The sequence below is a fragment of the Zosterops lateralis genome (genome assembly GCF_965231275.1).
Source record: "Zosterops lateralis genome assembly, chromosome: 3".
In the NCBI taxonomy this organism is placed as follows: domain Eukaryota; kingdom Metazoa; phylum Chordata; class Aves; order Passeriformes; family Zosteropidae; genus Zosterops; species Zosterops lateralis.
Window position 1 is genome coordinate 18,467,855 of NC_139764.1, and position 15,307 is coordinate 18,483,161.

At 38.0% G+C, this 15,307-nt stretch overlaps 1 protein-coding gene across 42 annotated transcripts in view; it reads right to left on the minus strand.

Annotated features, from left to right (window-relative positions):
* Window positions 1-15,307, minus strand: part of ESRRG (estrogen related receptor gamma) — a 393,084-nt gene that overhangs the window by 10,957 nt on the left and 366,820 nt on the right. For all 42 annotated transcript variants that reach the window (XM_083857929.1, XM_083857950.1, XM_083857945.1 and 39 more), the window contains one exon: window positions 3,680-3,949. In XM_083857929.1, the coding sequence (XP_083714055.1) occupies window positions 3,680-3,949 (270 nt within the window). The remainder of the gene's footprint in view (window positions 1-3,679; window positions 3,950-15,307) is intronic.

Genomic DNA, 15,307 nt, shown 5'->3' on the forward strand with positions numbered 1-15,307 from the left:
ATGGGAAGTGAGATTCTCTCAGAACTCTGGTCTCAGTTGCGACTCCTAAGCCCTTCTGCAACATTTGGCCTGGAGGCCAAATTTAGTCCTTACTGATCAGGCAATTTCAAAAAACTGCTCACCTGCAACAACGTGTTTAATATTACCCTAATCAATACATGGGAACACATCCAGCATGGAAGAGACGAGCAGCTCATCTTTTCCCTGCTGGAGCGTTCCCGTGCACGTGCCTGCACTTGTGTACACTTCAAGCATATTTTGTAAATATTTCACCTTCCCTTACACACGAGGAAGTAATTGGTACATGCATGTTTTGGAAACCATTCAAAGTTGATTTTCTGCGTGGGTAAACAAAGTGCTCATTGGTGCCAGCTCGCCTCATTTGGGCGGTGTGAGGCGGAACGCGGCTTCCAGGTACCTCCTGGATTTTGTGTACAGAAGGGAGGAACTCCTGATACTGGCAGGACAAGGACAATGCCAAGGAAAGAGTGACTTCTCTGAAGTAGAAATGCTGTGTTAATTACTATCAAATCAATGCAGATGCTTAAATCTAACCTAATAAATTCCATATTTACATATTAAATGTAACTACTGAAATCATACATGTATAGATTTAATGTGCACATGACTGAAATGTCCATACATTTCAGTACTATGCTCTTACACGTGTATTTAAACTTCCCAGAGTCCATATGCACTCAGTCTGAAATCAGTGACAATCTACCACGTAGCCACATCTTGCGTTTCTGGAAATTTATGGAAGTTGGTGTGGTATTGCCAGCCCTGCACAGGGAACATTTGATAGTGGCTGTCAGAGAATCTCCCTGAAAAACTGCTACTCCTCCCCACCTTTTAGGGCCCAAATGGCAGGATTATCTCAGATCCAGCACTGCATAAATGGGCTCTGTAGACCTAAAGAGAACTGTGTGTTTTAATGCCCACGCTACTGAGATTTGTTGGCCAAAACAAAGCTTGTGGTATTTATTCAAACAAAATACAATCGATATGGAGACAATCTACAATTTCTTTTTCCTGCCTCTAAACACCAGCAGGGAAAGTACTATGACAGTGTATCATAAATCACTAACATAGATACGGAGCTATAAAACCATCTTTGTCTACTGTTTACAGTAGAGTCAACCTGGGAATCTTTCTAGATAGTGTGGATATGGCAAAAATGTCTGAAACACCCAAGATTTCTTATTATACTCTCCACAGCTATAAAAAGGTTAATATATTTTAAACTGGAAAAATAAACAGTAGAAGAAAGCAGATATAGCAATAAAAAAAAAAAAGTTAATCACTACTGGATGATTTTCTAATGGCATTTTTGGTTTTTAATATAGCTATACTTTCATTAACCAAGTTCCTAGTTATATGAAAATAAGCTATTCTGCTTTTGTCTATTAAAAAAAGAGATTTAACCCAACTTAAATTTTATTTAATTTTAGCAGCATTTGTAAACTGAAACACTAAGGGACTGATGGGCTGTCATTCTGCAGGTGCTATTTTACATCTACAGGTTAGTGTAGCTAAACAGCTGGTAGAAGTTTGGCATCTTATGCATTCACAACCTGATGCTGAAATGCTGAATGTCAGCGTCAGAAACACTGCTGAAAGGGAAGTGGAATGCCTAGGCTACTTTTAAACTCCTCCTTGCACCAGTTTCATTTTAAGACAGCAATTTTATTTCTTTTAAGATGAGGGAAGGAAATGTTTTCACTTCAATGTGCCCTGAATTTTAGTATGCTGAACTGTATTTATCTCTGACATTATCCTGGTTGTAATTTCCAGCAAAGTTAATGAAGCTACAGATGATTTTGATACACTCTATGCACAGTGTATGACTAAACTTTTTTTTGGCAGCAGTTATTTTTTATTATTACTTACTTACACACTGCCTTTATTTTTTCCTATTTTTTGGGTGAGGGGGGAAGGTGGAGTGGTATTTAACATCATATCCTTCTATGCTAGCCCTCATCCTTTTTGTCAAGTAAACTGCAGAACTATTTCTAATTCAGTCTCTGAATCACAGAATTTAAATAAGTACAAAAGCCCTTCTCCATTTAGACTCCTAATTGCAGATAACTTTCTTGCTCTGATCATTAAGCATGACCAATTTTGAGAAATAACCTTCCTGGAGCTGCAAAGCATCCTCAAGTGTCTATTTACAATGGTCAAAAATTATAAATAAATCTTCAATTAAGGATAATTTTGATCTTTGAGAGGCATTTCAGCATTTTGTTTAATCTGGAATAAGATAATATTCTAAAATTAAGGGCAGAGTTAGTGGGGTGGAGAATATTTTACAAAGAAACTAATAAGCATTTTGGCTTTGCATGTTTTTGAATTATATTTCCAATTAAAAATGCAGAGTGCTAAATCACATTACAAAGATAAATAGGAAAGTACAACTTCATTGTTGAAAACAATTTCCCTCCTATCAATCTGAGGATTCACGCATCAATATTGTAGATGAACTGTTAATTACAAAATCAATTAAAAAATTATTTCTAAAAACAGTCACGCGTCCTGGCTCTCAGGGGGGCAATTTGGGCAGAAGGTCTCATCTCACTAGGACCGCGCCAAATCACAAGTCGTCATCCACAAGTAAGCAAAAGCAATCTGGTTTTTCATTTTTCAGCGCGGCTGAGCCCAGCCTGAGATTGATCGTCACATATGGCCCCAGAAAACAAACTGTCAATACCTTGAATGCTGCAGAATTTGAACAAATAGCCGTCCGCCCATTCAAGCCACTCATTGCATCCCATTTAACAGATTTTATTGACAGTTTCCTTCTTGTAATTAAAGGGAAAACTACTGGCCAGCAACCAAGATAAAGTTCAAAGATAGGGTCAAAACAAAAGCAGATGGAGGGGCACGGTGTGACTGTCAATGGAACATAGCATCAGAGCATGTTATTGACACACAGGTATCTAATGATCGGCACGTCATTAAAGAGGGATCTATCGTGAACTTTATGCAAATGCTAAAAGGGACTTAAGACCACAATAAAGCATTAAGGAGACACAAAAAGAAAAACAACAAAGCACAAACGATTTTTACTTATCTGACAGTATTCACTGGTTCAGCACTTTTAAATTCAAATGCAGAAAAAAAAATCTTTCTGAGATTTTTAACTCCTGCTGCACAGGTAATAATTTTTTTTGCAGAAGCACTCTCATAAATGCGAACGATCCATCACTGTAAGGTGTGGTCCTTGTGAGATTCAATATGGATTTCCTCCCTCCTCCCATATCCCAAATTCAGTCTATCAAATTAATCAGTAACTCCCTTTAAAGAGAAAATATATAGCATATTCTCTAGCATCCTTTCTTTTGCTTTAATTGTAATGATTAGACTTGTCTGGATTATGCAATGGATTTAGGAGAACAACATCTATATTCATTTGAAGGGATCTGTCCATAAAACACTACCCAAATAATACAGTGGAATATTCTCCACTCCCTTTCCACAATTACTTTGAACCAGAAAGTTGTTCTTAGCTTGAACTGCTTTGTTTGTAGCCTTTTAGATTTAAAGTCTGATTAGCAATTTCTTACTCTAAAATCCTGTTTAAAACCAGCCCAAAGAGAAAAGAAAGAAAGAAAGAAAGAAAGAAAGAAAGAAAGAAAGAAAGACATTAAAAATGTAGCAACCATCATGCCACTTTGCCAACCTGAATTAGCAAGTGCTATAGCTTTGAGGGTGACAAATTCTTCTTTCTCCAGCTTCATGCTCTTGTATTTCTTTACCAGCTGCAGTATGGCATTGTTAAGGTCAAGAAGGCCTGCCAATTTGGATTGGTCTTCATCCATAATATAATCTTCAGCATATACAAGCTCATCCTCAAAAGAAAGTGACCGGTATACAACACCAAGAATCAAGATCTCCATCCAAGCACTTTGCAGAAGGCTCATCTGGTCAGCTAGAGACAAAGTGGAGAATCCTGAATAGAAAAAAGAAAAAAAAAAAAAAAAGGAAAAATATTAAACACATTTGGAAATTTGATCCTCTCTTTGATTTATTTTTGTACACATTGTTGTGGTAAAACATGCATGCATTCTATTATTCTCCCTTCTGCTTTTGTGTGTCTCCTCCCCATCCTACAACAGGAAAGTAAATCAATATAAAATCAAATGTTTTCTAATCAAAACCAAAGTTTTAAACAAGCAGGAATTTGCAAGCTCTTCCTGTAAAAATCATATTAATTTGTGAGGTACTGCAGTGGCAATCCGTGATCTGTATGATACCTTCTTTGCTCCAAAATACTTGTATTTAGTTGTAAAAACCTAATGCTGGGAAACAGGAGTCTGCTGACTCTATCCATCAGTACCATAATCCAAGATGGATAATTTAGGAAAAAAAACCTCCAAACTTTATTAAAAGGGAAGATTGTACGTTTTAACAGAATTAAGGTAGGGATGAAAAGGAGAAAAATTATTTTTGAACTTTAACTTCAGGGAAAAGAGAAGTAACAGCCACTCTTTTCAGAAAATACACTAATCACTTCTGCCTCCTGGCTCCTGCCACTGCTACAACACTTGTTGAAATAACAGGGTGGCACACTGATGTGCCAACTGAATAGCAGTCACACAATCCTTTTTGTGAGGGCAACCAAAATTTTATTAAATGCCTCTTAATGAATTTAACTTTTGCTTCCCCCCACTGTCTTTCCTAATAGGATCAGTAAGGGCAAACATCTTTACTGTCTTACCTTTTCAGACTCTTGTTTATACTATCTGTTAATTTATTATATCAAACTGCTAATATCCCAATCACATTAGGTGCTAGGAAACAATATGGGAGAGGAAGTGATTTTCCTGGCCTGTTGGCAAAATGCAGCCGTTTGCCAGTTGGCACCATCAACCACAAGTACTTAATAAAATCATCAAAGGGGATTAGTCAAGCTTTTCTTAAAGGGTCTTAAGACATGTCTGAGGCTTTCATTTAGTTGTTTATGGAGTTGCTTACATGTCCTTTGACAGGGTTCCTGCTGTAAGAACATTCTTGTTGGTGTTCAATTACACTTAAATGCATTTTTCTGTTTTTAAAGTTGAGAGTTACAGTCATGCAAGAATATATCATAAACCACCAAATCTGCAAGGCATCTACTCCAAACAAGATTTTCTCTATAAGCACTAAGCAGCAAAACTAATACAATAAAAAAGAAAAGCTCACATCCAAACCACCAGGCATCCATAAAAAATGAAACATAAAACTGCTGCACGCGCTCTCTCATTTTTCTCTCCCTACTTATTTGTTTTCATTTTCTCTTACTGTCTTTTGAGTCTTGTGATAGAACTGTAGCTCTCTGCCTTTAAAAACAAAACAAAACACAAAACAAAACAAAACCTGATCCAACAACAACAGGAAAGCCTTGAAGATGTGACAATGGAAAATAACACATCTGTGATTAAAACAAATAAGAGGGAAATAGAGAATAAATAATCATTTCAAAGGTTATAGAGAGGAATTCATGATTTCAATTAGCTCCAACATTTCTGTTCCTTGCCGGCTTTCAAGAACCAGTTTTTCTGCAGCAGCAGATGGACAGAGAATGTAGCCTGCAGCACCGTCCTGTGACAGCCCCATTCTCCCTCCCAGACACTGCTGTTAGTAAATAGATTTACACATTCTCCAATCTCCACACATCTTTCTGCCGAATAATTAAAAGCAGGATGATTAGTTTATTGAGTGGAAGGAGGAACTTTTTTATTGAGGTCCATCCATGATTTTATCAGGGCCAGCACTTTTACGGTTGTCATGAGGGTGCAGGCATCCAATTTTTCTTATCTGCCTGATTAATACAAACGCTGTTTCAGGACGCATTAATTAACAGATACAAATCTACGTTCTCATGGAAGGATCAATACAGAGAAGAAAAGAGGCATCAATGTGAATTTAGTGCTGATGATGGAGAAGGCACTCTATTGACATTTACGTGCATAGAAACTTTAAAGTTGCAGTGGAGCCCTTTTGTCCCTGTGATTTACAAATTAACAATTTTTGAGGTATAACAATGTTTCAAACACTTCTGAGAGGTTTAATTAAGCAAAAGGCAATAAAATCCGTTTTGATTAAAAAAAGTTTAGCCTGCAATTTCTCTCTGTATTCTTTTTTTCCCCAAAAACTCCCCAGCTTCCTTCTTTTATTCACTTATCTATTTTCATACAGGTTTGTTGGCATTAGTTTTATATTAAAAAAATAATACTATGTTTCAATAACATTTATTGTGTGCCACAGTCAAAGAAAATTACATATGTCCTGTGAGGGAGGAAAATGGGATGTTGATATAATTTATTGTACTGCACTCTTGAAAAATCTGCATTCTGGAGCAGTAAATATACCAGTTGTTTTTATATGACACATGAAAAAATCAAAATAAATTTTTTACATTATAGAAAAACTGGCAAATATAAAGCATGCTGTTCCACTCTTCAATAATAAATCAAATCAACATGACTATTTTGTTCCTGATCGAAGTGACTTTCCCTTGAAAGCCTGTTCAGTGAAAGCATGTTTTTAACTTTTAAAGCATCCCTTGTGGGAATGCAAAGCTGAATGAAGTTGTAATTAATCTGATTTTGTTTTGTTTTGATTTTTCAGAAAATGTGAAAACATTCAGCATGTCTCTTGTATCACAGCAATGCCCTTTTAATATGTGTTCAACAAGTCACAGTTAAAATAAGAGATTACACAGTCTTATATATTTATAGACAGAGATTTATTTTTAATTGTTTGGAGAAGGTTATACTTATTTCATACCAAACACTGAGTCTGTGAGCTTTTGTTATGTAAACTCCCCAAACGAACCATGTTCTCTGACAAAGGGATATTTTCTATATCAAATTGTAACTATTTTTAAAAAAGTCTCCAATTTGGACCCTTCCAGCCTTCTGACCAGTGTTGGCCTCTCCAGTCCCATCTCCAAGCTCTGTCCAAACCACCCTGAGATGCTGCATGATGGTGTGGGTTGGAACTTTGTCATGCACTGTGGGGGTCCTTAATCCTTTAGAGTCTTGCAGGTCACCGCCTTCAGCGCAGAACTGTGTAATAACCTCCTAAAACACAATGTTGCGCGCCTTTCTCCCCCTTCAGCATGTCCCATATTGGTGACAACTTTGATCCCTCTCCATCTCCCTCCCCAAGTCAGTGCCATCTGATGTATCTCAGGCGTTTGCTGGCAGGATGACTCTGTACCTTGACCTGCAGTTAAACAGCGTGTTTATCTGCGATACAGCACACTCCAAATAAACCAGATGACAGCCTGCAATAACGTCATTTGGAAGGATTGAAAGGCTTCTCAAGAGTCAGGTACCCCTGAGGTAAGAAGCTTGAAGGAAGCATGTTTTGTGCCAACCCTCCTGCCATCTTCCACTAGACGCTCGTGTGCTTGACAATGATGCCATGGGCACTTGTCAAGATTTTTTTTTTTCTTTTTGCCTCGCAAACTGATGCACTTTGCAGTCAACTTACAAAAAAGGCTAAGCATTTGAAAGTGTGAAGGGCAAAAAATATCTGACGGCTAGTCTTCAAAAATACACTTTCATTTCAGAAGGCATAAATGTTTATTTCCTGAGCTGAGTGTTGACAGAAATAGGCTGCAGCGCAGGCATATGAATTTAACCCCTGGTAGGCATTCTGTTCTGTGTGGTTTCTATGTGGCTGAGTGCGAGCATTGTAAATCTACGGGGTGTCTCCTAATATGAGTTAACAATAGCCTTGATTTGCTGGTTACAGATTTTCTTCCCTTTTTCCCTTTCTTTCTCCTCCTTTCAGGGACTGTAGTGTTTCTTCTGCTAAAAATAGATACTTTTCTACAAACAGTGTATCACACTCAAATTGTAATTATGCCATAATGACTCACTGAGATCACTGAGTGTGGATTGAGAAAAAAAAGGTTGATTGAAGAACTGAACATATGCTTGGTTTTTTTTTCCTTTTGCATACCAGTAAACTCAAAGCTCAAAGGAAACAGACATAAATAGGTAAAAAGGCCTTACTATTTTTATTATAGGAACAAGGGGCATCGAGCTGACTGCACTCTGATGTGCTCAGCACTCCAAGCCAGCTCCAAACACAGTTCACAGCCTCTTCAATGGGGCTGTTTAAACCACAGATCTTTTCAAATATCAGCACATGCACCACTTGCTCTCTATTTCACATTGCACACAGCTCCATGCTAAGCAGGGTAAATCTTTTATATTCCTGAAGACCCTTTCCTCTACTTCATTAAGATGGACTTCATGGACACTAACTCACTAGGGGCCAGAGTGAAGCAGCTGCAGATGGTCAAGTGCTGAAGTAAGATCTGTGCCTTGCACACAGCACTTTGAGAACTACTGGCCAAAAAATAAAAAGACAGTGGCTGGACTTACCATTGTTTTCATCTGTAAACATTTTATGTGATGCCTCTATAAGGCTACTCAGACTTAAATCCTAGAGTTTATTTCACTTTTCAGGGACTGAATTTCCCTTTCCCTCTGATATATGTTTAGAAATCTGAACATTTGATTAAACCAGGTATGAAATTACTGGCGAATCTGGGAGTGGCTTGCCTTTTCTGATAATTGCTTCCCATTTATTTTACCAGATGTTTGTGTGATTGTTACCTTTATGAGTAAAATATTTCTCTTGCTAGCCCTGGTTTGTACTTCAAATATCTTCATTTACATTTTTTATAATCAAAGCTGCACTTGCTCATGACATGTTCACTAGCGTGTTGCAGATGCAATACATTTACACAGTTGAAATATCAAGAGTCGGATTTTTAAATTATTTACACTTAATTTTGATAGATTAACTTCTTTCTAAATGTTTTATGGGTGCTGATGTTTCCAGCACAGGTCTTTTTTCATTTGAAAAATTATGTATAGTCACCACTGTCAAAAGAACAAACTGATTTTGTAAATACTTATATATATATATATATATATATATATTTTAGTTTGGATTACTTTATTTAGAGTGTGCTTGGCCTCATGGTCAAATGACCAGCAGTGGACCAAAGGCTCACCCTGGCTGCACGAAGGAGAATGTAAAGAACCTCCATTTCAAGATCAGAATTATGGCCAGTGCACTCTCAGATGTACAGCTGTCAGTCTGCCCTCCTCTCCATCCCTGGCACACACTCAGCCAAGTGCTTGGATCCATCCAGCAACTTCAGCTGCCTTCCAGGGATGTAAACAAAGGCCAGGGAAATTTCAGCAGTGAAATTTTTGCTCGGGCAATGTAATGTTTTCTAGACATGATCATAGCATTTGCTCAAGGAAACCTTCATAGCCTCAATGCCTTTTGCTATTATTCTTTCAAAAATCCAAGAGTATGGCATAATTCATGTTTTTAGGCTACATGTAGGGCTGAATCTCACAAAGATCTGAATTAAGAGATCTTTTTTATTATACTAATTCAAGAAAAAATGGATTTAATTACATTTCAAATACTGTGTAGTCCAAAAATACATATCAAGATGCACACACATTTCAGTGGTTTTGAAAACCATTAAACAGAAGGACAGTGCTCTCACTAATCACCAAACATATTTCCCAGATTACAGATGAAATTTCGTGAAAGCTGGAACAGAAACAGATACAACTCATTATGCCAGGGTGAATCCATTATTTCAGGTTTGGTTTGGGTTTTTTTTTCATACCCCTTTGCTAATGGAGCCTCTGGTCAAAGGCTAAAAATTGCATGCAATGCCATAACTAGCTGAAATTCAAGTCTGACTCAGAATTCTCACGTGAAAGGTATCATCTCACAAAATAAGAAATCTAGATATTTGCCCAGATTTGAAAATGAAAAATCAAGTTCCAAAACCACAGACTCCAAACGACCAGAAATACAACCAAAGGCTCGATCTGTGCTCTTTGCTGAAAATTCAGTTTCCACGCTCTTCGGAACTGAGATTCTGCAATTAAAGGTAAGCTTAGAAATTGATTCTATCCAGTAACTTTTGCACAGAGAGAACACTCTCTTTCCTGGGCGATGCTCTGCTGTGCAGCCTCCCCTCTCCTCCTGCCACCACAGCAGAGCGCTGCAAAGGTAGCAAGCACCAGGGCTCTGTTGTGAGCGGCGCGACGAGTGGCGACTGCCATCTGTTATCTGTGCAGCCCTGGGAGAGGGCAGCTCGGGCTGCACTCACAGAGGTGCCCAGGAGTCACTCTGCCTCCAATTGAAAAAAAAAAAAAAAAAAAAAAAAAAAAAAAAAAAAAAAAAAATACATTCAGAGAGCGCTGGGATGTTTTCATCAAAGCCTGTGCACTTTCCTTGGATTTTCTTTAAGTGTGTTTGTGTTCCTAAATCTTGCCGTCCAAGTTCTTATAAAATATACTTTTTTTTTTTTAATATATTTTATAACATGGAAAAATGCCTGTGATAAGCACTTTTTCACCAACACCTACCAGGAGGACGGGAAATGCCACGCAGAGCACTAAGAAACCCGGGGCTGTTATCACAACGCTACTTTCATCTCACTGAAACAACAGCAGAGAGATGGCACGGCAATAAAAATGTGTTCACACTGCATGTCCCTCTCAATCCATTATGAACAATGGATTCTCACTAAGCAAATATTCGCTTGTCAGAAGTATTTGCAACACTGGATTCATTCAGCAGGACTAAGTAAGTGAAGTTCACAGCAATTTAAAAGCAGCAAATTAGACATTTACAAACAGTGAAGATGCTGCTTGTCTAGCCTGACCTTTCACTCAAGCTATACAAAAAGGTGTTAATGTAATTTAAATACCAGTTAGGAATATTTCTGGTTTGTCTTTTACCCTGTGAAACCTTACATGATAACACTAAACAGGAGCAATTTGAGGCTGTCATTTCTTCCCAGGGTCAGATGCACATAGTGAGATGTAACCCACTACAGCTCTAACTGATTTCAGTACTGAAATCAGACACCCCTCCCTAACCACCCAAATATTTCCAGGCAGCTACTTTTAAATTTCTTATTTCTAGTTAAAGTGCAAGTTCTCATGAGCTGCTTCTTTAGTATTAGTAATGGAAAGGAGCTAGAAAATGGGACTGATTGAGGACGTCTCCCTGACTTCACATAACCAGTTGCTAACACTCTGCAGTGAACCACTGAAGACAGAAAAACCTAGTGAGTTGCCCTTGCTTCAGAACAGAGTTGGTAAGATCTCCCTGTATGAAGTACTTTACAGTGGCATTTTTGGAAACATATTGTTGAAAGTATTGTACTCTTTATTTCCATTAATTTTGATTTCACACCTTATTATCTCAGTATTCACCGAGAAAAAGGAAAATATAAGATAATAGAGTTAAACAGATTAATACCTGATTTTCCCTTTGGGCTGATTTTACCACTGGAACTTTCACAAATTCAAACAGCTTTACAGCAAACTCACACCGATCTCACATTACAAAGATGTAAGATGAAACACTTGTATTTCATTTTATCACTAGGTGCTCTGAGAACAGAGAAACACCTGATAAGTGTGTTCCAGGAAACTGCCTTTTTTTTTTCCCACCCCCCCCTTTTTTTTTTTTTTTTCTCTGTGTAAGGAAGTTAGGACTTGTGATGCATTACCTCTCTGCAGTGGGGTTCACAATTCTAAGACACAGATCACTAAAAAAGTTTTAAAATTCAGATTAGCAGTGTAAGATGGCCCAATGAAGCTGTAAGTCTCCTTCAGGTCAGCAATATGAACTTGCAGATTCCTGAGGGTGAACTCTTTAATGCACTACATATGTGATCTGATCTGCTTCTTTAAAGTTAATTCTTCCAGTTCTTTAAAATTTAACCTTCAAATATGGTTTGGCCAGACTACAGGATTTTTTTTTGGTCCCCTTTTTGAAGAGAGCAGAGGCTGATGTCATGATATGGTGTGCTTCTAAAATCACAGGGGTAAATGGAGCAGGATTGTATTTATGACCCTGATTGTTTTTATTTTTTTCACCAAGCCTTTATAAAAAAACCCATCAATCATATTTTCAAAATAAAAATATTGATTTCACCCAAATTCTTCTCCAATCGGTTGTGGATATATGTATTTGACTGTGAGTACAATAAAGCCACCTTTGTAGGTGGAAAAATAAAAATTACACTTAGTCAGTAGTGAAGTGAACACAGATGAAAAATAAAAGAGTACAATGAATAGGGCTGAATTTCTTCCAAAATCCATTCTAGAGTAAGGTAATACAGTTCAGCTTAAAATAGCCAGCATAATATCTGCATATCCTGTATGTGGTATGCCTTACTTAGACCCTTTGAAGAGGTCAGCTAGCAGAAAAGAAACTACAATCACATATAATTAAACAAAGAGCATCCACCCTTTTCCCTCCTTTTTAATTTTTATTCGACTTAACAAAATAAAAAGAAAAAAAGGGGAAAAAAGGGGGGAAAGGGGAAAAAAGGGGAAAAAAGGGGGAAAAAGGGGGGAAAAAAAGGGGAAAAATGGGAAAAAAGGGGGGAAAGGACAGTCTTGGCAGAGCAAGCTTGCTAAACTAGTAACAACAATCAGTGCTAGTTCAGGTTCTGCTTGCTTCAACATTTGTACACATCACCCTCACAACAACTGCATATATTGACTGGTGATACCAAGAAATTTAGAGTTCAAGCTTCTTCAGCATATTAGTCTTCAAAATCAAGTTTGCTGGATTGTAAACTATCAGTTCTGGGTTTTTTTTTTCCCCACAGAAAGGAGGGATTTCTTGTGCATTTAATCCATGTTGCCTTTTATTTGTAACCTCTAGGGGTCTGCTTTGAGAGTGCTTTTCCTCCAAGTGTGCTGGGTCACTGCTGTTTGCCTTTTGCTCCCCTGGGGAAGCCACCAGTCATTTGACTCCCTGAGCTCTCCCTGAGAGCTGTGGCAATCCCTGCTCCCTCCATCTTTCCACCAGGCAAAGTCAGGTTTCCAGGAATTCCCCAATCATGTTAATAATATGAATCCAATACAGGAATGTATTAGCATATGGAGACAACCATGCCTGCGATCCAATCAAGGTATCTCTCTTAACCCTGCGTGTGCTGAGCTACCCAAAATCTCCCTCCATTGCCAAAACAAAATCTTCAGGTTGCAGAATTTTGGATAAATATCCCCTCTCTCCCTGTGGCAGGAAAATAACAGCTCAGACCACTGTCCTACACATCTTCCATCTTCTTCCTAATTTTTAAAACTTTTCTGCTGGTTAGTTGATTTTCTTAATGTGCTGCAGATGCCAAAAAATTCAAATGATGTTTACAGTCTCCCTGGTTTGGGGAAGAGAGACACATATTCTCCTACATGAATGCGAAATTTCTAGTTTACCTAGTTGAGTGTGCTTGTGTCATTAAGATCATCTCTGGAGGCTGTGTCTTAAGTCTACAACAGTCCACACACATGGAAAAAAAAAAAAAGACAGAAAAAAAAAGAAAAGAAAAAAAAAAGGAAGCTGCCTGATTCTAATACACCTAATTAGCCATCGGCAGACTCTTAATTGCATACATTAGGATGATTCCATAGTGGAGATTAATTCTAAATATACCCAAGCAGCTGGTTAAGATGCCATGGATTACAGTGTGGACTGTACTTTTCCACTTAATTAGATATCAAAATTAAGCAGCAACAAGCATTTTGACATAACGGGGATCAAGCCGCCGCTTGGCATCCCAGAGCTGCACTAAAGTGACCGCTAAACAGAGCCGCACAGATGGAGAGATATTAAATGCCGCACTGGAAAGTAATTTCAAATAATAAAATATCAATATTTACATTTTAATTACCCCTACTGAGAGCCGCTCTGTCATTTTCACTATTGCCGACGCAGCAAGGGGTAGTGGAATGACATTGCGGCTCTGACTGCAATGACTATTTTGTTTCCATTAAAGAATGACAAGTGTTTTAGAGGCAGTGACACCCAGTGTGTGAACAAGAATGACAGCAGATCAGAAAATTCCTATTAAGGGAATAAATGACTCAACAAGAGAATTTACTTTAAGCAGCTGGCTCCTCCTTGAAACATATAATCCTTTCTAAATTTCCTGCAGGAAGTTTATTATTAGAGGTGCCTTGGAGAGACCTTAGCTTCTCATTAAGTATTTAGAAAGATAGGACCTTACATGATGACTGGTCAATTTAAAAACAGTAACATTCAATGCTAAGAGTTACACTGAGAGTTTGCGTGAATTAAATTAGTTTTGAGGGAGAGGGGAAGACAGTGAAGAGGAGACTCCTTCCCATAAATACCTGAAAGCCCTGATGGTGCACGGAAAACACCAGGGTTATTTTTGCTGTCTTCACCAGTTTTACTGCCATTGGCACAGTGAGTACTCCACATTCCACTTGGGTCACAATTTGCTGGTCTTCAGAATTCTAGCCAGCAGCTGATCACAACAGGTAATGCACACATGGATAGCTTTAGGCCTCTTGCTTCTCCCTGCTTATTCTCTGCACATATATAAACACTTTTTCTTTCAGTATGTACATCAGAAATCCATGAGACACCTTTGCAGCACCTTAGGAATCTAATTACTTCTGATCAGGTCTGAGGTCAATCTCATGGAAAATATTATATTAGATCTGACATGCTGCATTTACAAGATGAAAAGGAAGGAAGAAAAATATCAAAACAGTAAAGAAAAAAAATCTTCCTTGGGGATGTCTGTCAAACTGCAGAGATCTTCAAAGAATTTCAATGGCCTCAGACATGAGAAAGTGGGTAAGAGTAAATCCTTGGTCAGTACACCCAATATGCAGCTAAGTGACCATCCTCCTGAGTCACGGCACGCATTTATTTAATAATGTGCAGAGCTCAACTTCTATAAATGTGACAAATGGCTAGAACAGAGCGGGGGGGAAAAAGGCATGAAGATTTTTACAGAACAAAAAAAGGAACAACTTTATAGCAGTAACTACTGCCGGAATTTTAGATCCAGCTTTGACATTAAGAATTAGCAGTCAAGTACAGAAATTTTACTCTGACATTAGCTGCTTAACTAGTTCTCTTCTTTCTCTTGGCTTTTTTCTTCACTTCTTTTTCTTTCCCCACCTTTTTTTTTTTTTTTTTTTTTTTCTTAAGTACCCAGGAAGTACTTCTTAAGCATCCCTAATGCTTTTAGGACAAGACACTTCCCCATTTCTCAGCCACTAGCACCTTTTAATTTCTGAAAGAGCCACGGTTGAAAATCTTAATTAATTGTTCCATACTGCTTCAGGATCATTATGCAATGTAATAAAGGCCGTGTAATTATGAAATTTTACAGCCATTACCAAGGCTGATGGCTCGTATTTCATCCTCAGCTGGACCCAATGGCTTTTAGCCACTCAGCTCCCCTTTGATGAACTACAGACAGATC